The 24,809-nt window shown below is 37.1% G+C and overlaps 1 protein-coding gene across 1 annotated transcript in view; it reads right to left on the reverse strand.

Moving 5' to 3' along the window:
• Positions 1-1,321: 1,321 nt before the first annotated feature.
• Positions 1,322-24,809, reverse strand: part of CNGB3 (cyclic nucleotide gated channel subunit beta 3) — a 60,428-nt gene continuing 36,940 nt past the window's right edge. Inside the window, exons 9-18 of the mRNA XM_031552890.2 lie at positions 24,032-24,096; positions 21,730-21,852; positions 15,459-15,600; positions 13,586-13,745; positions 12,713-12,810; positions 11,588-11,671; positions 10,034-10,152; positions 4,817-4,963; positions 2,708-2,888; positions 1,322-1,558 (exon numbers count right to left, since the gene is read on the reverse strand). Coding sequence (XP_031408750.2) covers positions 1,322-1,558; positions 2,708-2,888; positions 4,817-4,963; positions 10,034-10,152; positions 11,588-11,671; positions 12,713-12,810; positions 13,586-13,745; positions 15,459-15,600; positions 21,730-21,852; positions 24,032-24,096 — 1,356 coding nt within the window. The remainder of the gene's footprint in view (positions 1,559-2,707; positions 2,889-4,816; positions 4,964-10,033; positions 10,153-11,587; positions 11,672-12,712; positions 12,811-13,585; positions 13,746-15,458; positions 15,601-21,729; positions 21,853-24,031; positions 24,097-24,809) is intronic.

The following is a 24,809-nucleotide window of genomic DNA, read 5'->3' on the forward strand; positions in this document are numbered from 1 at the left end:
CTTGCACTGGGCACTGAAAGTAGACTGGGAGAGGAAACAAACTCATAGAAGAACTTAGAGGATTACTGGGGAGGGTTTTCTTGTGTTTTTCTTTGTTTGTTTTTTAGATACTTGTAACATTTTAAGTGTAAAATGAAAGTAATTGAGAATTAAGCTTAAAACACTGCTTCATCTTTTTGTTTAATTTATATCCCTTTTTGCTTTGACTCTGTCCAGAAGATTGACTTCGGTAGCTTCTTGTTAGTGACACAGCTGAGAGGGCTTTCTAGGTAAAGGATTTGCTTTAGTTCATAGGTATGATGTAGCCCACTCCGTAAGGTGTGTGACTCATTTGTTGCTATCAGGTGAGCTCTGTGGTGGAAATGAACAACTGGAGTAATCAGCCCCTTGGAATTGTGTAGCACATGGCCAAAAAGTGTAAACCCTGCTTTTTATAAAACTATTCTTATTTCTAAATTGGCCACTCTAGATAAGAGGTTCTTCAAAAAAAATCAGCCAGTATCAAATGGTTGTTCTTCAGAGAGCAGTATTAATATCCAACCCCTTGAGAAGATGAAGTGTGTAAATCAACAAGTGAAAGTTAAAGGTTGCTCCCCCGGGGCACGTGGGGAGTATTTTAACTCTGCTAATCTAACTCACCAGAGTCAATACAGACACTTGGAATGATGCTTTTGCTTTCAGGAGGCTAGCAGTAATTACACAGCCTGATTCCCCATGATGTATGTTGTGATTTTTGTATTTATTTATATGGTTTTATTTTGTAGCCGTCTGTTCCAAGTTAAGGCATCCTAATGCTGAGCATCAGAGCCTTCTGTGCTGACCTGTGCTGTCACAAAAGCGTGTCACTGATTAGAAGTATAAGGGGAGGAGAGAGAAGGATCGACAGAAACGTGAGTAACCTCAGCAATAGTAGTGAAGTAACAAGGAATAGGACAGCTATAGGAAACCAGAAAAGAAAGTAGAGCAGAACAGACGTGAAAATTACAAGCAAACTAATGAAGAGGAAAAATAATAAGAAAGAGAGAATAAACAGGAGAGGGAAAAGGAGAAGCAGGAACAAGGCAGAGTAAGAGATAATAGAGAGCATAGATCAACCAAGAAGCAAGCTGTTCTGAAATCCAGTCAGATATCTAATTCCTATTACACGAGGAGTTCTCACTTCAGGCTCAAGATTAAGATGTAAGTGTACAAACGATTTGTCCCGTTGCCTCAAAGAGAGGAGGGAAGAAAAATAGCTGGGGTAGATTCTCTTTTGAGTAGCCTCTACTTTTATCTTCTGTACCCAAAGGCAAATTCAACAAAATGCAGCCCAAAGTAGCATCTATTTCTTTTTTTTCTCTTTAGCTTCGACTTTAAGGATCTCTCCTTCTTCTGCTCTGGGGGATGGAGACATAGTGATGATCAGAGACTCATTAGTGGTTCCTCTGTGCATAACTGCATGTGGTTTAGGCTTAGTGTCTGCTTCTGGCTCTTCCTTTTGCGGAGGGGGTGCAGATGGGGCTACAGGCTCTGGTGGTTTCTTCTCTTTTTCAGGCTTCTGTGCTTCAGCTTCATGTTCCTATAACCAAAATGTTAAATGTTTTCCAATGCTGCAAAACAAATTCAGGAAAAAATTCTGCAGTGTATATACAGGGGTAAGGCACAGCATGGGGATACTAAGATTAATAGGACTCAACTTGTATTCAGCTGCTGAAAATCAATTTCTATGTGAAAAATACTATTTCAAGATCAGAAAACAATAAAACTAGGAAGAGCTTGTGGGTAGTGATAGTATCTGCTTCTCATTAATACAGCTGGACAAAGCAGGCATATTTTGGTGCACAAAACATTTCCTCAGGTCTTACTTTCCTTTATATACTATGCAAGTATAGAAAGAAAAAGTGTTATGTAATTCTCAGCATACTCTCCAGTGCCCCATTTCCTTGGCCAAGCTTATTTGTGCTAAAGTTTGCAAATATGCATTAAATTTGGTGAAGTTTCTGCTTCAATCTTGCTGTTGTAGCCACTCGTTTAAGCAAAGTTCTTTATTTCATTTAAAAGAAAGTAAAAACACGGCCAAGCAGTAACTATAAAAGCCAGAAAAGTATTCTGCCTCTTCTGGCAAATACTTAAAACTGAGCAGGTTCTTACTAATATGAATATTTCTCTGAACAGAATATAAGGTAGGAATTTTTTTTAATCAACTGAAGTAAGCTTTCTCATAAATGCACAGTATCACATATTTAAGCAGATCTAGCTGTGTGGTCTATACTTGAAATGTTGTTTTCAAGCTTTCTTATTAGCAAAGGTCTGACTTTGAACTGGAAAGCTCTCTTTATGCTTCAGTCAACTGGATTGGACTACTGCATTTGGACATTTGTGTTCACTTGTGTATGTATAAAATTAGAAGATCAGATGCTCTTAGTATCTTTTAGGGTCTCTTTTATCCTTTCTTTTCTTGAGGGTTTTTGTTTGCTTATGTTTTCCTTGCTCTTGTTTTCCTTTGTTCTTCCCAGAGTTCATACCAAGAAAGATTTGAGCCAAATTCTACAGTCCAAATTTACAGAGATTAATTACTGTGACTGTTATCTCAGCTACTTGGAGGTTTTGCTACTCATTGCTCTAAAGCTGCCTTTCCATCTGTTCTATTTGCCCAAGCCCTCCCAGTATATTTCCTACTTCTCTATCCAGCACTTGATAGAATCTGTTCTGTTATCTGTGACATTACCTGAATATCTTGTTCTCTCTTCAGCTGCAGCAGCTTAGCGAGGCCTCCTTTTCCTTTAGCTCCAAACATCGCTTTAAACAGTTTTGGAGTTTCCTGTTTCTGCCCAAACAGACTGGCCAAGCCCCGGGGCTGCTGCACTGGTGGTCCAGGAGGAGGTTTCCCCTTCTCTTTCAGCAACACCCTGGAGGCAGGAAGGAATGGGAACACACAGCAGTGCAGTGAAACCTGGAAAAGTTCTGGCAAAACTAAAATGTCATGTGTGGATGAACACCTGACATCTTTTCTAGCAAATTTTTTTTTTAATCCTAGATTCAGTGGCAGAAGGAAAGCAGGTAAGGGTGAGGGCTTTATTGGCTTTGGTAGTATCTAGTAAATTGAAGGATACGGTTTTAATTTGGAGTTGCTTTCTCATTTCTTACAGCTTAAACTAGTGTAGGCTCAAATTAAAGTATTACGAAACAGATATGTTTTTATAAGGTGAGAAATAGTTGCAGGGGAAGGATGTCTGGATACAGATTCAGAGAGCATTTATTATTCTATCTGGAGTTTAACTGATTCTTGAGGAAGTAACCGTTGTAGCATAAGTCATGTCTGGTGGTGGTACATATTTTGGTGGTCTTCAGTAAATTACCCCGAGTATATGAAAATTACTAGATTTTCACACCTTTCAGTAGCTGTGCTGGTTGGCAACCATAATTGGAGGAAGTGAGAATGATGATGGTAGAAATTCATACTTTGTAACTTTGGGAACACTGATAATTTGATTTCAAATTTGAACTGCAAACCTCTGTCAAAATAACACAAGTCTACTGTTAGTGCCTAGTTTTTCTGGACACATGGCTGACGATGCACAGAGCATACACAGACTTAGTGAATACCCAGACAGGTGAGCAGAATATATGGCCTTCAGTACAAGACAGGCACTACATATTTTTTAAATTGCACAGGTTTTTAAATTGCACAGGTTTTTAAATTTTTTAATTACAAAACCTTATTAAGATTGATATCTAGAAAGAGCTTTGGGCCCACAAGGGGATATAGATATGAAGGACGGGTAATTATTAAACTCCTACCATTGAGAGAAGTTGCACGGAGAAAGCAGAACGCAGTGATTTAGCAGGATATGATTACAGTGGGCAAGGAAGCAGGAGAAGATAGTGCAGGACATAGAAACAGAAATAACAAGTAATGATGATTGTACCACTGTTTAGAAAACAAGCTGGAAGTCAGGAAGGATAATTGCTGGGGATGATCAGTCAGTGAGCTTGTTCTGTCTTTCTCTCTGTTGGTGTTGAAATCTAATCTCTGAAGATCACAGATGTGAAAACACTTTGCACAGATCTTGCCCATCTGCTTCTACTGCTACCTTGCTAGATGCCATGGGCATCATATCAGCCTGTTTAGGGGCCCCTCACTGAGTCTGAAAGCCAAGAATATGTGTTATTGGTCTTATTCATGCATTTCAATCTTTTACAAGGTAGTAAGGCAACCATGTTCATAATCTTACAGCAAAATATGACAGCATTTTGCCCTGTCAAAGCCAGGGTAAAGTGTGTTCCAGGGAAAGGGGGACAAGAAGCAGTTCTGATTTGAAATCCTGTTTCAGAATCTCTTTGCACAGAATGCACAGCTTTCAGATCTGTGTGCTTATCTTTCATCTTAACAGGTGTTACTTTAGATCAGCTTCTAATTGGTCCTTCAGATTTTGAAAAGCATGCAAGCCTGTGTGCTCATTGAAGTGTATCTCTGTAGAACTAATTGCAGGTGTTTGGTTGCATCTTTGAAAACCTGCAGCTTAACTCACATCTGTCTTGCATTTTCTGACTTCTCGTCTATGTAAGGAGTTTTGTCATGATATACATCTATGCTTCTTGTTTTGTTACTTGAGGTGCAGCTGCATTCAGGACTTTATTTACCATGTTCTCACAACTATTGGAATCCCTGACATGGAAGCATGGCTTCCCATATGTACAAGCAGACAAATCCGACCTCTAAATACAAATGTGTTTACATTATTCTCCAGAGAAATGAATGGAAATATGTCTAGGAGCCACAACTGTCCATTTAAAAGCTAAATACAGTGATTTAAAAATTGTTTTTAGGACATACTTTGCTTTCTTCATCAGAAGTTTTTCTGAGTCAGGGTAGTGCACCAAGATTTCATTGAGTGTTTTCTTGTCTAGAATGAAAAGGTTGGCAAAACCATGAGCCACCACGTTGGCAGTCCTTCGATTTCCTCCACCTGCGGCTAATAGGCTGCAATGAAAATAAACATTGTTATACACCTCACTGCTTGACGTAGTGAGGAATCTCTGAAGTTGGTTTTCCACCGAAGACATAACAAAACAGCTCATTAATGTATCCGAGTGTTCTATCTGATTTCTGTAAAGTCCTTTTGCAGTTGTGATTGGAAATATCTTCTTGTATCAAGAAGACATGTTGTCACTTCTGGTAAGAATTGTTGGTTTGGACTGTGGAAAGTCTTGCTAGGAAGATACGTATCACAGAATCATTGAGGTTGGATTAGACCACTAAGATCATCCAGTCCAACCATCAACCCATCACCACCGTGCCCACTAACCACGTCTCAGTGCCACATCTCCAGACTTCTTGAACACTTCCAGGGATGGTGACTCTACCACATCCCTGAGCAGCCTGTGCTAGTGCATTAATACCCTTTTGGAGAATAAATATTCAAGGTGAACTTCTCCTGGTGCAACTTGAGGCCATTCCCTCTCATCCTGTCACTGTTAACTGGGACAAAAGGCCAACTTTTCCCCTTACCCGCAACCTCCTTTCAGGCAGTTGTAGAGGGTGATAAGGTTTCCCCTGAGCCTCCACTTCTCCAGACTAAACAATCCATCAGCCACTCCTGCAGGACTTGTGCTCCAGACTCTTCACAGCTTTGTTGCCCTTCTCTGGACACGTTTCTCTCAAGAGACACCACAGCAAGGACTGCATTTGTTTTAGTGTGTGTGAACTTGGCATTTCCTCATTTTTATTGTAAAAAATGTTTTAAAATGATAGGGAGAGCAGCATAAGACCATTATAATTGAAGGCATATTTACAATGAATAAATGACTCCAAGAATTGTAGTTTCCCCGAGTGAATAACTTGAGTGGGGTTTTGGTTTTCTCATGTATCACATCTCACATTTGGATGATGGCAAGTTTAACAATATGGATTTGGAAGACCTTTCAAGCTGACAGTTACAAATGTGTCTGTCAGAAACTGAAGGCTATTTTGTTTAGAAAGTAAAGTGTTAGACCAGCTTATTAAGCAGGCGTTAGACATAGAAAGAATATCTATGTAAAAATTAAATTGTCCATCTTTAATGAAGAAAACAAAATGAAAAGAATTAATTCACAGCATTGAACATATTACAAATCTAGCTGTGGTGTCCCTCTTCATTGCAGAGGAGTTGGACTAGATGGCCTTCAGAGGTCCCTTCCCACTAAGGATTCTATGATTAATGTTTGATGTTAAGCAATAGAAGCTGCATTTTACTCTTAGTAGTAAAATTAAATTAAATAGTTTTATCGCTATTTGAGGAGATTCATCGTAGAGATTTGTCCCTAAAATGTTTCACAGTGTGTTACTGTATAAAAGAATATTTTATAATACCTTAATTTAAAGGTTATTAATAAAGGATAGTCTGGACCCTATCAGAAATGAGTTTATACTTATCATCAATACTAATCAGGATATACCCATGATACTTTTTAGTCTTAAGGAAACACATATAGTATTTATAAGCATTAGATTCTACTGATAATATTATTGATTTATAAAGGATCACAAGACCTCTGAATTCTGTGTACGAGACTATTTTTACAAAGATATAAAGTTTTGCTGCTATCCAAGATAAGAATCAACCTAGGAAGTCAAGTATAAAATGCAGCATATTGTCTTCTTTTACAATTCTGTCCAGTTCCTCGGGCAGAAAAGTATTTGCACAATAAGAAAAGCAATTGAAGAAAATTGCAAACAGTTCTTGAGTTCTGATAAATCACTTCTCAACAAGTCATTGTACAATCATTTTCAGGCTTTCCTAATAACAAGCTCATTTTGTTGAGGCAGATAGGACTAAAGAGATCAGCTCTTTTCTTACGGTGATGATGTGAGGTGAATTTTATGCAGGAGGCAGTCATTGCTTTAATAGAATCCTCTTTGACTAAAGGCAGCATTATGGACTCTGTTTTGGCCATTCTGCTAAAAGTCGTGTGATAGACTAAATTTTACAAATAATTGGCATTGTCCTTACAGTGGTTCTTGATGCTATGACATCTACAGTAATAAGGAAAATTGCCTTTTTACCTTGTGGTTTTTACTGCAGTTAGCCTGAAATGATTTTATACTTATATGAGATGATAACTTCTGAATTCTTATGATAGCAATTTAAATCTGGAGGTATGAAGTTGTCAAAGCAATGACTTGCTAATATCTATTTCTAATATCTATTTCTTTTTTATAGCTGAGCTCAGTAGGAAGCAGCCGTTCACTGAAATTAGCAAACTGATCCAGGGAATGACGTGCATATCAACTGAATGTGCAGCGTGGTGGCTCTTCAGCTGGGCATATCCATACATCTGGAAAGAGCTGCTAAATCAGGAAGGAGTCTAGATCTGGTGTCTGAACCAAATGTCAGGCCTGAAATGGCAGAGCTCACTGAAAAGCAGCAGCTACTGCTGTTGGGCCAAAGTAGAAACTCAGTCTTTCAGAAAGCTAAATATTTCCTTTAGTTTTTGAGTTTTTAAAGGGAAGTTAAAGTTACAGCACCACTGAAAGGCTAAAAACAAAGCCAAACACTTAGATCTTCCTGCCAAAAATGCTGCTATTTTTCCAGAATTTCCATTTTCTGATGGGAAATTGTTCCAGTGAGATAAGTGGATGAATTAGGACAGCTAGCTTGATGTGTACGATTCGCTGGGGTAACGAAGTGTTGTGTTGTAGTTTCCCTCTCTTGAATTTCTTCCTTTCTCAGTTGTCTGTGCAGACAGGCTTTCATTATGGCAGCATTCTTTTTGCCTCTATTTCTGAGATTATTTTTCTTCCCTAAGATAACATTATCAGTACAGGAAAGTAGTAATGAGGATAAGACGTTCATTGGAAGGCAGCTCCTATTGCTTAATCTATTTCTGCAATAATTTTTAAAACAGGATTGGCAAAGGACTGGATTGAACATCAGTCTTGCATTGGCCTTCTAGCATAATTCAGGAAATATTTTTGAAATGAATGAACATTCTTTGTTGTCTTCAACTCCTTTGCCTGTAGAGACTTTATAAGCATGATTTATAAGCATTTCGAACAGTGAGATTAAATAGCTAGTATCTTACAATTCATATCATTAAACCACTCAGAATGAAGCTGACACAATTCTCTACACAAATCTTGATTCAAAAAATCAGGTGGAAACGATGACAGTTCAATACCAGGTGCTAACCACACTATGAATGCTGAGGGAAAAACTTGGATGTTTATTTGCAATATTTCATTCATTAAAGACTTTCTTTTTTTTCATTTTCCTCTGCTGTACAGTACTCAGAAGACCTTGACAGAGCTTATACAGAAGGGCACTGTATAAACTCATTATTTTTTAACACATTGCCACAAGGAAAAGGATAAATTTCTGCTAGTATACTTAGTGCTTCACATCTTTGCTTTCCAATTTCAGAGATTTTTTTTGCTAGTTGCAATGTGTTTTCTCCTCAGGTTTATCCATTGCCTGTCATTTATATGCAAAGTAACAGGGTCTGTACCAGTATGCTGTCTCCACCAACACAGTAGGTCAATGATGAATAAAACAAGACGAGAAGCATAGGTTTAAAGCACTGCTGAGGGTTTCGCTGGCCATCCTGGCAATTATATGAAGAGTAAAACATACTGAGAAATGAATCTTTAAAGCCAGCTGTGTAGATCTCATCTGGAAATAAGTCCCCACTTTCATTAGATCAAAGCATTGAAAATCCTTTCCTTGTTTTCAAATCAGTTGTGATCATTCCTCAGTTTGAAAACAAATGTCCTTGCTCCAAATGCAAAACTAATAAATAATTGAAAACTGTGTATGTATTATATCTCTGGGATGCTGCAGCTTTTCTTTTACCTTTTCTGTACCTGTCCCTACCTGAAAATCACTGCATTCTGATATTTTCTGCATAATTCACAACACACCATTTTGTTTTGAAGCTTTGCTCTGGTGTTGTATTGTCACACAGAGAAACACTTTTAAAATAACCTTCTTGCTCTTAGTTAATATAGCCTCACTCTCCCACTCAGTGAGGAAGGTCTGTATCTATGGGGTATATCAAATGTTCTCCATGTGCAGCTCTGAGAAGGCTCTGTGCACCCATCGCAGAATAAATGGGAAAGTTTCCACTACCAAAACAGGAGATGCAGCAGAAGATAAATATAAACCTAACACAGAGCTGATTACCACTTTTGAAAAGATGGATTAAGGCTACCTTTAAGAGGATTAACAGTAACAGGAGTGCAGCTGGAAGAAATCAAGAATCCAGTTTATCACATGCAGCAGCACATGTATTTGGTTTATTTTCCTCAGTCCGACCTCAGTAGGGGATGCAGTGCCTAAAATCTAGCTCTTAGTTGTCTAATTGGTGAACAAGGCACAGAAGAGCTAATGGATTTTGCAAAGCAGCTATGTGGAGAATATAAAAAACATTTGTAACCGCTCAAGGAAAGCTTTCACCTCCAGAGAAACTTAGACCCAAAAACCTGGTCTGTCAGCCCTTTTCTCTTTCGTATTGTCTTAAACAAATACATAAGAAAATGTAGATGCTGATTTTCAGCAACTTAGTCTCTACTTCAGCTCGTAAATGAATCAATCTGTATTGCTATTTTAGATTTTTTTTTTTATCTCCTTTGTTGGAAATTAACATTTTTACTTTGTATTGTGTAAGGGTAGCTAGTCTAATTATACAGACAATAAAATACATTCGGTCCTGCCTTTGTGCAGACTTTGGAACAGGAAGATGTGTTCAACCTTTTAAATCCTGAAGGAGAAATCCATCCACGTATCCTTGTGTACATTGTCCTGAATAGTGATTATACTTTTTTTTTTTTTTTTTTTTTTTTTTTTACAAGTCTGAGGTCTTGGCAGATTGTTGTTTCTGATGTTCCACTTACATGGACTTTCCCTCACTTATCTGTAGATCTCTGTTCAGCATTCTCTTGGTTGACCTCACCCAGCTTTCTAGCCTTTCTGTGCAATCTCTCACACTTACCAGAAAGAAGCTAAACAAACATTTATTTAACCATTGATTATTTAACCACTTCTGAAGAAAGTGTTATAAATTGTGGTGGACCAACCTGATCTCCCCAAATACAGCTCCTGCTCGTAGTGTAACCAGGACTTTTGTGCCATCAGGGCCTCCAAGGACTTGAACTTCACCTTGTTTGATGATATACATCTCTCTACCAATTTCTCCCTAGGCACAGAAACACATACATAGTGATCGCTGTTTTCTGTTTCTCTTTTTAAACTAAAATCATCTGGCAAACATCTATGTAACTAGATGTCCTCTTTCTCATGCACAGTTTTACCAGCATTACAGAGAAATAAATGTTTGTGCTACTTTGCCTAGCATTGAGCGCAAGTGTGAGGACTGACTTTGTGTATCTAATTGATGTGAGGCAGTGTTTGAGCAGGAGTTAAACCATCCAGGCCAACCTAAAAAAATGAAGATTAATAACAAGCAGGATTGTATCAGTCATTTTCGTCTTCTATTCTAGTGGAAACAAAAGTAATTCAGCAGCATATTTAATGAAGAGAAGTGCAAAAAAGCCTGTGCTTTATAGTTTTCATTCTGTTACTTCCAAGCTTCGCTTAACTAATTTACAAGGAAAATAAGAATAAACAACTGTTCTAAAATTTGTCAAATTCTGTGTAATGACTGGATGGTTTAAGGGGTTATAGCTTGCCTATTATCTCCCACAAGACCTGCTAAGATTCATCACTATCATCATAAAAAGCAGGCAACCTGGAGTAAACATAATTATAATCATATCTCAGTGACAGTAAAATAATTATTTTTCTGCTTGTGCTACTGGAGTAAAGCAGCAATTTCAATTTAAAAGTGAAAATGCAGCAGCAACACCACCAGAATTGAAAACGTATCGCTTATACTTCTATCTCATAATCTGATTCAGCAAACCTGTCAGAGCCTCCTAGGTGAAGTATGATGAGGCCAGCGTGCACCCCCATAGGAGGTGCTCCCAGCTCTCAAGTTCCAACAGGATTTTATTCCCTACTACAAGTTACAGCATCAGTAGGATTACCTACTGATAGTCTACTTGGTCAGAAGATGAGCCATCTACCTTTGTTATGCAAGGCTGTGTTTGATCTAAAATCCTAAGGGACAATGCGACAGCATTCAGCTCACAGTTTGGAAATGGCACTGAGTGAATACAGAGCAAGGTCCTGCTGTAGGGAGCAGTATGGGATGCACTGTATTTTCTACATTCTTGGGAATTCAGCTTCAGAGTTTGTAATATGCAAGTGAAGCACATGCAAAGCATCACAAATTCAAATCTGTAGGCTGAGTTTGTGTATATAACTGTACAAAAAAGTGAGCTTGCTCCATTTTAAATATCCAGACTTCATGAAGTGTCACCAGATAAGTCATATTTACATTAAGTACTTTCCCATGCTACTATAATTTGTTAGATAATAATAAAATCTATATTGTCTTGTTCTAGGTTGAAACTTGAGAGCAAGTTTGTTATTATTATACATAGAACCTTAATTATTTTTACATTATCTACTACACTCAGAATTAACTTTATTTGAAGGCTACTTTTGACCTTTATCTGAACTCTTTTTCTAAGAATACATCTTATGTATTATTACACCACAGAGCTCACCTTTTTGCAGACAAAATCACCAGGTAAATACACAATGGATTTCAACCTTAGCAGCATGTCGTATATCATCTGAGTATCACACCCCTGTCAAAAGAATTATGCTGTATTGATTCAAGAACAAGTGATTATTAGTGCTTACACTGGATAGCAAAATAATACATGTATGATCCAGGATTTCGTAAGAGGCACATAAAAAGAAAACATGGCAAGGACCAGCTCATAAAGGAGACAAAAGTACTCTCATTTCAGATACTAACACAGTTCCCTTGGGTTGAATATCTCTAATCTTTTTTTAATGCAGTCATCTTCTGTACATCTAAGTTTGACTGCTGTGGAAATGCAATGTTATTTGCTGTGGGTTGGAGATCTTCTAGGGATTTTTTTTTTTTTTTTAATACTGATCCAGAAAAAAAAGCAGATCACGTAAAATTTTGGTATGAATCTGTGAATTCCATGCCATTAGAAAATATTGCAGAAACAGTTCTACTGCATAATGTTTAAACAGATATCATGATTTCTTGCAATTGCCCTAGAAAAACCTGTTAAGCTTAACGTATTTCCAGATTACTTCTAAAAATGCAACATCTTCCCACTTTTTGTGTCACAAATCCAATGTTAAGTACTGCATTAAAGTAATCTCTCTGGAAACTTATGACAATAACAATGAGGAAGCTCTTTGAACAAAATGTTTCTGAAATACAGCTTTCACTACATCAAAGCTATGTTCTCAGGACAGGTAGTATTGGTGATCTCTCAGGCAGGGCTAAGCAGTAGACAGCAAGGTAAACTGTGCGAAAAGTCATATTCTTCTGTATCTGGCTGTGGTTAGCAGTGTTCTGTAATCACTTAGGGTCCATAACATCAGCTTTAACAGGTCAGTATGACAAGACTGTTTCTTAGCCTCATTTGCACTTTTTTATCTCTGATTTGACACACACACAAAACCAAAGTCATCCCTTGGCTTTGTCCTGACCTGTCTCCACTGACTTAGGTATATATTAGACTTAGTTTACCTTGAGTATTAACAAACATGTTATTTTGTTTAACAAGATACGAAAAAAACAAGGTTTCCAGGCTACCACACAAGTACCACACATTACTCCATTCTTTTGTTAAAATACTTGCTTTGAATAGGTCAACTTTATTCACAATGGCAAAGTTCACATCAATTGCAATGGCTAATTGCATTTTGGTTGGCATCTGCTCCAGTAATTCTGATTCATCTGTAAAGGAAAAAAAAAAAAAAAAGCCAAGCATTACTAGATGAAAAATATACAGACTAAAGGAAGAAAGAAAGAATGTCTGTAAAAATGAGCACTATATAGAAATATAACTTCACAGAAGTGAAGTGGTTTATGAAGTAATTAGTGCATTCCTGAGTTCAAATAAGGAAGATGGCTAGTATGCCTTTACTTTCTTTTATATTACATATTGTAAAATAAATATTGTAAGATAAATAACTATAACAAATATTACAGTTATGAAATACATCAGAGAGTTTGGCTAAGCAGTTATTATACCAAAACATAATTGACAGAATGCTTACCTGTCTCCTGGGCTCACCACAAAACTCCAGAGAAGGGAATCTCCAGAAGAGATCCTTTCCCCTGGTAGTCAACTCTTAAGTGGGTCTAGGAGAGGTGGAGCCAGGCTCCACCCCTTCCTGCAGCACAGGTGAATTGCCTTCACCTGTGCTCCCATGGCTGACTCATTGCTTGCCTCAGGTGATCAATCAGAGGTTCAGGCTGTGATTCAGCAGTTCCCATACACGTGTGTTGTTCAAAGATATAACTGGAGTATTATGTAAATTAATAAAATTTGTGACGTAGCATCATATTACTTTAGAGTTTTTTTGCTTTTCTGAAAGAAACTGAATATCCTCCTCTCACCCTCTCCCATGAAATTCAGTAAAGAAGAAACGTACGTTTCACTTTATAAGCATATCTGCAGAGATCACTCACTTTGAGCTGCAACATAAATGGAATTGGAAAGCCTTACCCAGCATTCCCTGAGAGTCCCATGTGTATTCATACCAGGTTCGAACACGATTTTGAACCAGTTTTGGAATTGAGTATGTGTTCATATAGGAGACGGTGTTATCCATACAGGAACGGTAGTAGTTCTGTCCTGCTGTAGCTGCTCCAATTACATCTCTCATCTGCAAACATCAGTTATGTCACTACACATTTCAACAAAATAGTCTTCATTTGAGTATCTTGTCAACAACATAAAAAAAGGACTAAAACATTTGTTTACAAAATTCCTCATTAATTATACATTCAGTTCTATGTTTTATGGAGTTGCTTCATCTGCTTTTTCAAAAACATCAAAGACATAAACTAATTGTGAAAGAAACAGACTGCATTATAATTTTTAAATAACTCATTTGTGTTTTTCTGCTTATTCCTCTTTTATTTCTAGAATTGGATGAAAAATACAGATTACGCTGTCTTAAATACCTGTAATAAGGCTACTCTGCATTTGTTGTGCCATACAAGCCAGAAATAAATCACGTCATACCACAGAATCATAAAATTAGTTTGAAGGAGACCTTAAAGATCAGCAGTTCCAACCCCTGCCATGGACAGGGCTGCCACCCAGCACAACAGGCTGCCCAGGACCCCATCCAATTTAGCCTTGAGCGCCTCCAGGGATGAGATATCCACAGCATCTCTGGGCAGCCTGTGCCAGCACTCACCACCCCTTGAGTGAAAAATTTCTTCCTAAAATCTAACATCAAAGTTTAAAGCCATTCCACCTTGTTCTGTCACTAAAAACTGGGCCAAACTTCTGCAATAACTTCGGCTGACACCAAGAGAACTAATATCCTGCCAGTTTTAAATTGTTAACTGAATCTTGATCAGTCTTAAAAATCCACTTTGGGCCATAAGTTCATCTTAAACATTTTTGTGCGGGAACATGATTTGACATTCCAACAAAAATATAATTTATTTTGCAGAATGGCTTAATATTACAGTGGCCCACTGTGCTGCTGGGGTAAGTTCTGCTCCTGATTACAAATCACAATCACAAAAGAAATAACAATCTTAAAGAAGTGCATTAAGCAGGAATAGTTTAAGATCTTTTTGTAAACAGGCATTGCAACAAACCACAGTGAAGATGTTTTGATAGTAAGTTTTGATTCTGCACTGGTTGCCAAAAGCAAATTTACTTTGACAGTTAATGTCAAATTAGCAAAATATATACTTACACCCTTGTAAACTCTGAAATTTAAGCCACTAACTTTTACCAGTTTTCATCTTTTCCTCTTAATTCTCCCAATAGCAGACATGTATAAATTAAAAGATCTGGAATGATTTGTACAGAAATGCAATATGGGACACAGTTTGACATAGGAGTCTCACCATTTGTTTTTCTGGAGGCAGGGTGTTTTAAAACCTATGGATTTAAAGCTCAAATTTAACAGTTTCATACTGGATATCATTCATGCTTTTGAAAGTATGTTTTAAAAGTATAATTAATTTGCTTTGCTATGGGCTTTTTTTTTCCCTTCTTGCTAAATGAAAGCCAAGATAAATATTCAGTTTTCTGGTTAACAAATATTTTGTGTCTTCTGGAAGAGAGCACAATTCTAGTCTGACAGAAATTCTGAAATTTCCATTAACAGCTTTAGGTCAGCTTGTGAGCAAAAGAGTTACAAAACTGGGAACTGAATAAACACATGCAGTGGTCAGAAGAATTAGTATGGATGATAGTGAAAAAGAGGGATATCCATAATGAAGCTAAAGTTTTTCCTGGAACAAAACAGAACAAAATTGGATATGTTATCGTTACATTGCATGTAATAATTAAGGGACCTTTTCAATATGTATACATCTGAATGTATATAGTTATTGGATTTTTGATGTACCTGACCAATTAAGCTGGAGAAGACAAAGACACCCAAGAAAAAATTCAGCAGTTGAAAAACTATCTCGAACAATGTTTGTGGCTCTGGAAGGCCACCGATGGTGATTAAAGTACGAACTGCCCAGTAGTAACACCTCAGGTACCTGTGGATACAGACAGAGATTTTGTTATCCACTGCAGGTACTAATATGATTGAAACTAAATATATACATGCCTGGGTTGGCCGTTTCAGTGATGCCTTTCAGTCCAAAAACCTTCAACATTTTTTATGAACAGTTATAATTTTAGAAATGATACATTTACGTAAATCACATTGAACAGAATATTCTCATTGACAACAAAGTGCAATATACAGAGAATGAAACAGTTGTTTCACGTTCTCCAGTCATTTTGTGGAACACTGCAGAATACTTCTATAGGTGAGACTATCTGTGTAGAAATTACTGCATTAGAATTTGACCAGTGAAGATGCCAAGGAGTGGGTAGACTTGAAGAAGCCTTGGTAGAGAGAGACTTGACAGATTTTATGAGTAGCAGACTAGATGCATGCACATCTTGAAAGTATCTTCCCGTGGTTTCACTTGATGATGCAGTCAGAAGTTTTATGTTGTGTATGACAAATGAAATGCAGTCACCTAATTTTTCTGTCCCTTTATTCACGTTGCTTCTGAGTGGTCTTTTTTTTTGTCTCTGCCTCCAGTATCATGTCAAACAGAAGCTACACCTTCCTGAAAGATACATGTTAGTCCAGCTGCTCCAAACCTCTCTGTAATGCAGCACCAAAAGATTGGCTTCCACATTAACTTCTCCTAGTGGCTGCCCTCCACTACCCTTTCTACCTCTCCAGCGAACATATTCTTGCCTTCTTCACTACTTTCCCCCATTCTTGGAAAGAGCTATCCATTGCTACCATGTGAGCACCCTTCAGGTTTTTCTCAAAAATTCTCTTAATCTGAAGTCCAGATATAGCAGTAAGCAATGGTCACTCATTAAGACTGTACTGCGACTTATGGGTTAGATTGACTTTCACTGTACTCATTTGCTTTATCTCACTTCCTGTTCTCAAGAGTGAGCTCTTTGACCAAAGATTTTTGTTCTGTTTCTACAGTTTTCTTTTTGGAGCTCTGTGCATGGCAAGAGTCAATTCCATTCAAGTTTATATATATAAAAATAATAATAATAATAATAAAAAAGAACTGTACAGAGTTCATTATTTGGATTTGTGAAAATAGCCATACTAAATCTTTGTGTAAATAAATTGGCATTTCTATTACTCTTTTTAAAATTTCATGCTAAGGCATGGCACTGTTAGTAGTGTAGCATCCTCCATAGTATGCATCTGGGGATTCATTAGTTTTGATCATTGCCATGGACGTGCTATTGTTTCCTTTTTTCCTGAGTGAACAAATAACAGTTGTAGGAATGTTTTTCAAAACCTCACACTCATTAGAATTTGACTTTATAAGTCTCTATACAATTAGATTTCAACTTTTATAATGATTAAAAGTATAATTTCCTATCATTTCATTGATGATTGTATCTGAAAAAATCAAAGTTCTCTCTATTTGTTGAGATTTATTGAGTTTAAAATAAAAAAAGCAAACAGAATAAAAAAAAAACACACACAAAACAAAGGATTCCCACCCCCACCCAACCTTCCCTCCCCAAAATAAGAAAGAAGAAATTGTTTATGAGATGCGTGCTTTGAGACAGTCTAACATGCATCTTCTCATGTGTGTCTGCATTTTAAGGTCCCCTGATCTGATTGCAGTCTTCAGGTGTACATTTTAACTTGGTGGTTCTCCCTTTAAATCCTTTCTTATTAAAATATGAACTCCACTCCTAAATGGTCCATGTAATAATACTATTGGAGTTTTGTGCAATTAGAAGAGAATGAAGTCACAATAACAACTAGTTCCAATGAAGAACATTCCATTTTAAATTAATTGAAATTGCTTTTAAATATTTCATCTAAAACATAAGAATTTACCAAGCAATTTTTTTTATTGTTTTTACTGCAATCACATTTTTCTTGCTCTCAGATTTATGAAATGTGGTAATGGTGATTACTTCTACTGTAGTTTTTGTGTTTTAGATTTTAACAGATAGAACTGGTAGTTTCCATTCTGAGTCCGTAAGTCAAAAAATTCATTGCGTATGTGTCATTTTTCCTTGCTAGAGATAATGAAAGGGGAACTAAATTACACCAGTACAAAATTTTCACTTAGGTTCAAAAATAGCATCACCTATTCACGATTCAAGCAAAATACGCATAAGAGGCAGCTTTCACTCTGAGTTCTGGAGCACAAAGAAAAAGGAAGAGCAAGCCTCAAATCTGTGTTAGAAGAATTACAGATTTAGGTGTAAAATGATGTCTCTATCTTACCTGAGGGGATTTGTCATATGGGGCAGGTTAATATATTCATTTGTTATAGTCTTGAATTTTGTAGTGCTTGAAATAGGTAGAATTTATAAATATAAAAATGGAAGAAATTTGCAGTACTTCTGTGCTAGTTATATAGGAAATGAAACTAATTAACGAACTCTCTCATTCACAATGGCCTTTAATGCCAGTTTTGTTACATCTACCATGATAGTCCATGATATAATTTCCATTCTGGTCATCCCTATCTGACATGGAAGCAGCTCCTTGGAAGAATTTAGGAGCCCTAGCTATGCTTCTCTGCAGATTCTCAGGATTTTTGCAAAACTGCCAACCTCTTTCTGAGGACATCATTAATGTAGAGCACTTTTCTGTAATTTTACTTCAAAGGAATTTTTCTACTAGCACAGTGACATGATATTCACTGTTTCTTAGGCACAGGTTTTGTATCTTCTCTATTTACTTTACTGTTTTTTGTTTTCATCAGACATAACTGTTGAACAGTTAAATTGAAGGGAACAAGTTTCGTGAGAAATTAGGCTGTCAGATTTGTTTAGGGGATGACGGGAAAAAAAAGACTACAGCTTCAGTGGTGTCAGCAGCTCTTCTTCCAGTGAGCTAGAGAGTCTGGAAAACATCATTGCTTACCATACAGCTTACTTGACTGCTGTATGATTACTTTTAGAGCAAATAACCTTAGAGAAGAAGGGGATTTTCCTTTTGCACAGCACAGCCAGGATGTTTATCCTTCAGGCAATCCAGCTTCTAGATTTTTTCCTAAAATAAGTCCTAGGTATGAAAAAGTTTAGAAATACTGCATTTAAGATACCTTGTAATGTTACGCCAATGAAAATATCTTCCTCATAAAAGTCTATTTTAGAATATGCTGAACTTTTTACATAGTTTTGGTTAATCTTACAGCTGTATGAAAATTTTGTTCATGCAGCTGTCAGATTTTAAGGTGGTATTCACACAGCTGAGTGAGGAATTATTTCAGGTCTACTCCCTGATTGCAAAAAGGACAGATTTGAAGTAGAATAGAGATTTTATTAGGTGGTGTTCTAATGATGTCCTTCTTGCTACCTATTTTTTCCTGAGTGACCTATTCGTTGAGTAATAGTGGGCATGATGAGCTCAGACAGTGAGGTGTAAACTACAAAGGCTTATATGAAATATAGCTACAGGCAGCAGGTCTGAAAGCATTAGATCTGACGTCTATAAGGCTTGGGCTGAACTTTCACATTTTTTTCCAGAGGCACAAAATAATCTCTACGGCAAACACTATGAGTGTGACCCTTCAGAGTTTTTGTAAGCAAGGTTTATTGCTGATGTGCACATATGCAGCGTCTTTTACAATATCTTTTACAACAGTCTTACTGCATGTTGGGCGGACACTGCAAACCAAAGGAGCTGAATCATTCTAGGTACATAGAGTGATCATGTTAGGATATTAGGAGGAAGTTTTTCACTCAGAGGATGGTGACGCACTGCAACAGGTTGCCCAAGGAGGTTGTGGATGCCCCATCCCTGGAGGCATTCAAGGCCAGGCTGGATGTGGCTCTGGGCAGCTTGGTCTGGTGGTTGGCTACCCTGAACAGCACATAGCAGGGAGGCTGAAACTAGATGATCATTGTGGTCCTTTTCAACCTAGGCCATTCTATGATTCTATGTTCTGGGATTTCCAGATATCTGCTAAGTTGCCTCTGAGCTGGAAGGCATCAATCTATAGAGAAACATTATTAGTATGCAAATGGATGCTTTGATTAGTATATATGCTGGGGAATTTTGCATTCCACTCATGGATGACTTGCAAACAGCAGAAGAGATATATTATGAGCAAAGTGAAATTATTTGTGCCTAACTTTCATGTTGAAGAGACAGGGTTGCATGAGAATTTTAGCTCCCTGGGTTTAATTTTCCTTAGAGGCAATGGCAAGGGAGACAGATACGCCTGGGGGTCAATTCAGAACAATGACATTAGGTTCCTGCTTTGAATCACTTGCTAGAGAATTTGTTCATTTTCCCAAGGAATTAAACAAATCTCTTACATAGCTGAACTAGACTGAAAATAAACACATATGGTTCAAATTGTTCACTTATCTATAATTAAGGGACCTTTTCAATATCTTGTTGCTTTCTTCACATAAACTCAGCATTATGGAGCTGCATCTGTGATGATATTCACTTGCATTAGGAAGGGCTGAAGTCTGTTGCCTAATTACAGGAAGTTCATCAAATGCAGTTTTAATGCAGGGAACATCTTGAGTGTCTGATTTGGGTTTGTTGCAGTGGGAGAAAAGCTTGGGTATCGACATACCTGGGATTTTATAATACATAGCATAAGTTAAACTGAGGTTAAAGACTAATTGTATACATTCACCACCAGTGGGGATGAGGTAGATTAATGGGTTACTGAAATGTATGGGAATATATACTCGTGTATTTTATTTCATCATCTCAGATTAAAGACTTGAATTACTAATCTATTATTATTGTAAGTAATAAATTCTACCCTAAATCTCATGTGATTTCCATGTAACATTATATGAAAAGTGTTTCTGTCTTCTCATGGAAAATGCTTAAAGACTGAGTAAGCTCTCTACTTTGAGAGCCTTCAGGTTGCTTAGTCGTAGTTGTCTTGATTTTTAATTAGAAGGCAAGTATTCCCAAGAATGACATTAACTGAAAAAGCTGTGAAAGAACTTCAGTATGCATTTTTCTTGTGAGATATCCAGAATACTTGATCATGTGAATAAATACCTGTGTATAACTTTACTTACATAAGTGGTTCCCCTGAGCAACGTGGGCCTGCTAGCTTGCATCTGGTGACTGTGTTCAAGCTGTGTATTTTAGTTGTATGTGAAAACTTCAGATGTCTTTTTTTCTTTTTCTTTTTATTTTTTTAGAGATAACCCTAATTATAAAAAATCAATGCTATTTTACACGAAATATGTTTTACTCCAAAGGCTATTTTTCTTACCCTTCAAAACAGTGACTTTACATCAAAGTTGTGAAGTATAAAAAAATTTCAAGCAATAAGAGCATGTCTCCAAGCTATTAACAGAGAAGCGTGAAATGTTGTTTAAAGAGTAATTTATGTCATTAGCAGTACATTATATGTGGTTTTGCAAATAATGCAATTAATGAACAAATTGAGCCTCTGTGTCTTTAACTATTTTATGGTCTTTGAAAGAAATGTAAATTATTTCATACATAGGAAGTTACTGTATATGATTTTATATAACTCAGAATATGTTAGGAGTTTGCTTATTTTAATTTTGCTTCCTTTCCATCATTTTAATGAGTGTCCCTTATCTGGCACCCAGCCTTTTGCTGTCACAAGGAGTTTGTGAAGAGTGTGTCAAGTATGTCAACACCCACTCCTTCCCACCGGGGACACTCCTTGCCACATGGTTAAGCAAAGATTAAGGAAATCCAGTAGAATTTCTTTCAGACCAATCATGATGATGTTTAGCAAAATTAAAATGTTGCATTTTAATGACACAGTGCTGTGTGGCAGAAAAAAATTCTGTGCCTCCAATTTCCTTGAGGTATTGTTCTGCCATCCTTTTAACAGTTCCCACGGGCGCAGGCAATCAGTAACTTTAATTTATGGTTCTTGTCGCTTTCTAAATGTTTAATTAAGTTAGTGCTTAGTACTGAGTCATAAACCTATAAAAGCTGAAAATAGTAAACCAATTATTCATTGTACCTGCCCTCCAAATATGTGTTAGTAATGAAAGCTGCTCTTCAGTAGACATGGTGCTAAAAGTTAGCTACCCATGCACTTGTAAAGCAACACATACCCTGCATGCAATGTCTTGGGGAAAGGAGGGGATGCAGGAAGGAGCAAAATCAGGGAAAATGCTTGCAAGAGAAAAGTACTTACATGTTTCCTTGGCCATCGTACACCCATCTAGTACTGCCAAGTCCTTCATAGTCTGAAGCCCAATAATACAAGCATGCATTAATGTGCAAGATAAACAGCAAGTATCCAGTGGTTCGAATGACCCTATAAAAGTCAACAGATTCCAAATTACAGATGACTGAATTCCTGTAAAAAAAACAGTAGTTTTTTCTCCTTTTAATATGGGACCTCTTGCTTTTTTCTTGTATAAACACTGTATATACTAAGCATCCACTAAGTAGCTCCCCACCTGTATTTACTCTGTGAAAAAATAGCAAGCAAAAAATCCTGTCTCTCATGTTTGTCCAAGGTCAAATGGTATATTTCCTAGAATGTTTGACATGGGATCATTTTTAAATTATGATTTCCTCAGAATTTCATAATCCACTTCTTTAACTGCTATGAAACTATATTAATGAGGCTGGAGGGTACAAATGTCTCTGTTTGCCAAACCCTATTCAAGATAGGCTCCAAATCTGTGAACCAGAGCCCAGAAATATCTGAGGTCAGAAATGAAATGCTTTACAAGAGCTTTGCTAGGAAGCCTACAACTGATCCGCTGAATGGTATGATTTAGTGGCTACAGCAGGCATTATATCATTCCTAATCCCAGTTCTTATGCTTATGGATGGTTCTTCAAATAACACCAGTGATGAACTACGTAAGCGCTGAGTGGCTTTCTATTTAATACAGTAATGATCTCATTGTATATCCTTTGTTCAGTGCATGGGGATCAAAAGGAAGATCTCCTGGACTTAGCCTTCTGCTCATACATTCATGTATCCAAGGGATAAATAGAAGGAAAAGTACAGGATTTGCCTAAATACACACACATTGCTCTCTACTGACTGTATCTACTAAAGCTAAGGGGGCAGTACATTATGAATGTATAGTAACTGAGAGGGTGGTTAAATGAAAATTTAATGAAGTCTAGTTGAATTAGGTCCATAAAGTTAACAGAAAATACTATTTTTCTGGTTTCTTCAATAGAATGCTCTCCTTTGCTTGTTCTTCTGGTGCCACTGCATGCCCTCCTTTGCATCTCCATGCCTCTGAGCAACCTGCCTATGAGCACTCTTTTTTAGGATGCCAGCAGGTGAGTGCCATTTCTCTGTTTAAATGTTGATGTGATTCCAGGACAGCTCTGTGTAGGACTGTAAGCTGTTAAGAACAGACGATAGCTGACATAATCTACCAACATTACGATACTGACTGTGCTGGATCTAGTGCACCAATCTGAATCCAGGCAGGTGAACTGAGGCCTTAACAAATATTCTGGAAGCCCTTCGTGCTATGCATATTGTATTTCTCTGGGCAAGTACCAAATCCAACATAATGGGTAGATAAGATGTAATAACTTTTGCTAGCTTTATTCCTACAAACTCAAACTGGTGAGTTTGTGAAAAGAATAAGATTTTTCAACCTCCTTTTTGATTTTTTACTCAAAATATCTCATTAGCAATGTATGAAAATCAAGTCTACAAGCATAATAATTTCTGAAATAAAATAAGATGTTAGTCTTGATTTTAATAAGATGGTATTCATGCTGCAAAAGCACAAAGGAGCACAACTTGTCCCATGATCTAGGGCTGGTGACACTATTAGTAGCTGATAGGATTAGTGAAAGAGTTGATAAATTGAGTCCTAGAAACGCTGACTGCTGAGGCAGCTGTGAACTTGCCATACCATGTCCATGAGTTGCCTGAATTGGAACCAAAATTCTGGGAAATGCAGAAGCTGAGAACAGAATGCAATAGACAACAATTATAATCACTGTTTGAGATCTGTACTGAACTGATTCAAAGTTTGTAGTGAAGGATCAAACTTCCAGGTTCATGGGGAGAGCATATTTGAAGAAAAATTTTGACATAGGCTCAAGCTCATGACTTTATTAATTACAAATAAACTACTAAGGATTTGGCACTGCTAGTAGAAACCTTACGATGCCATTCTTTAGCTCTTTAGCCAAAGAAACTTCTGTCAGATTTTTCAAATAAGTTAAATTTTGACAGGAGCCTCAGGGTGTGGTGAACATCTCACCTGAAAATAGCCTCTATACTCGAGCAGGCCAGTTGAGATGGACAGGATTCCCTATGTGAATGAAGCTTTACATTTATTCTTTGAATGATTACAATGAAGATAAAAAGATTTCTTTTTAAATCTTAAATGGAACTGTTAAAGATGTACCAAATTCCATCCTGTACTTCACTGGCAACTTATGAAATCAAATAGAAAGTGTTCTGTGCCTGGGTTTGCATACTATAAGAATTTAATGAGCACATACCTGTAGATGTATGCTTTGTCCAGGATAGCTTCCAAACGATCATTAAACTCAAAGAATGTGTTATGCTGAATGGAAAAGAAGTGAAAGTAATCCATCACTCTCCTCCATCCCACATCTTTTTCTTGTAGTACTGACAGTTGTTCACATATATATTCTGAAAATAATGTAATTTGCAGCAGTCTAACTTTAGTTATAAGTTTATCTAAAAGATGAACTGCAAAGCAAAGAGGTAAACTGAATAAAAGAATGTTCGGGTGTTGAGTGTCCCACTCATTCTAAAAGTCAGATTTCTGCTGATGAATGACTTCTGCATCCTGAAATAGATATATGAGAACTGCTCTGAAAGTAATGCCTCTTATTTTATTATGTTAACCCACAATGTTGGAGACAGATTTTGATGGTATGGCAGTAGAGATTGAATCTTCTTGTCAATATTCTATTACATTTTATAGCTGAGTGACAGATGGCAGCAGAGGGGCAGTCTGACAAAATGGTATCTGATGTGTAAGTGTTATGAAGCAACTGTGCGTAACTGAATTGCTCCATGAGATAAAAATGACACATATTTGACGTTCATTGATGCTTGCTGAATGTTTATGGAGACCAAACAGTGGATGTAAGTGAGGCTGCAGGTGCTGTATTTAAGCAGTGGCAATAGTGACAGTGGGTCACCTCCACTGGTGCAGACTTTTACAAGCATGGCATACAGGCTTTTCTTCATTGCTGGCAAAAATTCTTAGTTAATGGTAGTGTCTGTGTTGGAAAACAGTGCTACATA

The sequence above is a fragment of the Meleagris gallopavo genome, chromosome 3 (assembly GCF_905368555.1).
Source record: "Meleagris gallopavo chromosome 3, MGAL_WU_HG_1.1, whole genome shotgun sequence".
Lineage (NCBI taxonomy): Eukaryota > Metazoa > Chordata > Aves > Galliformes > Phasianidae > Meleagris > Meleagris gallopavo.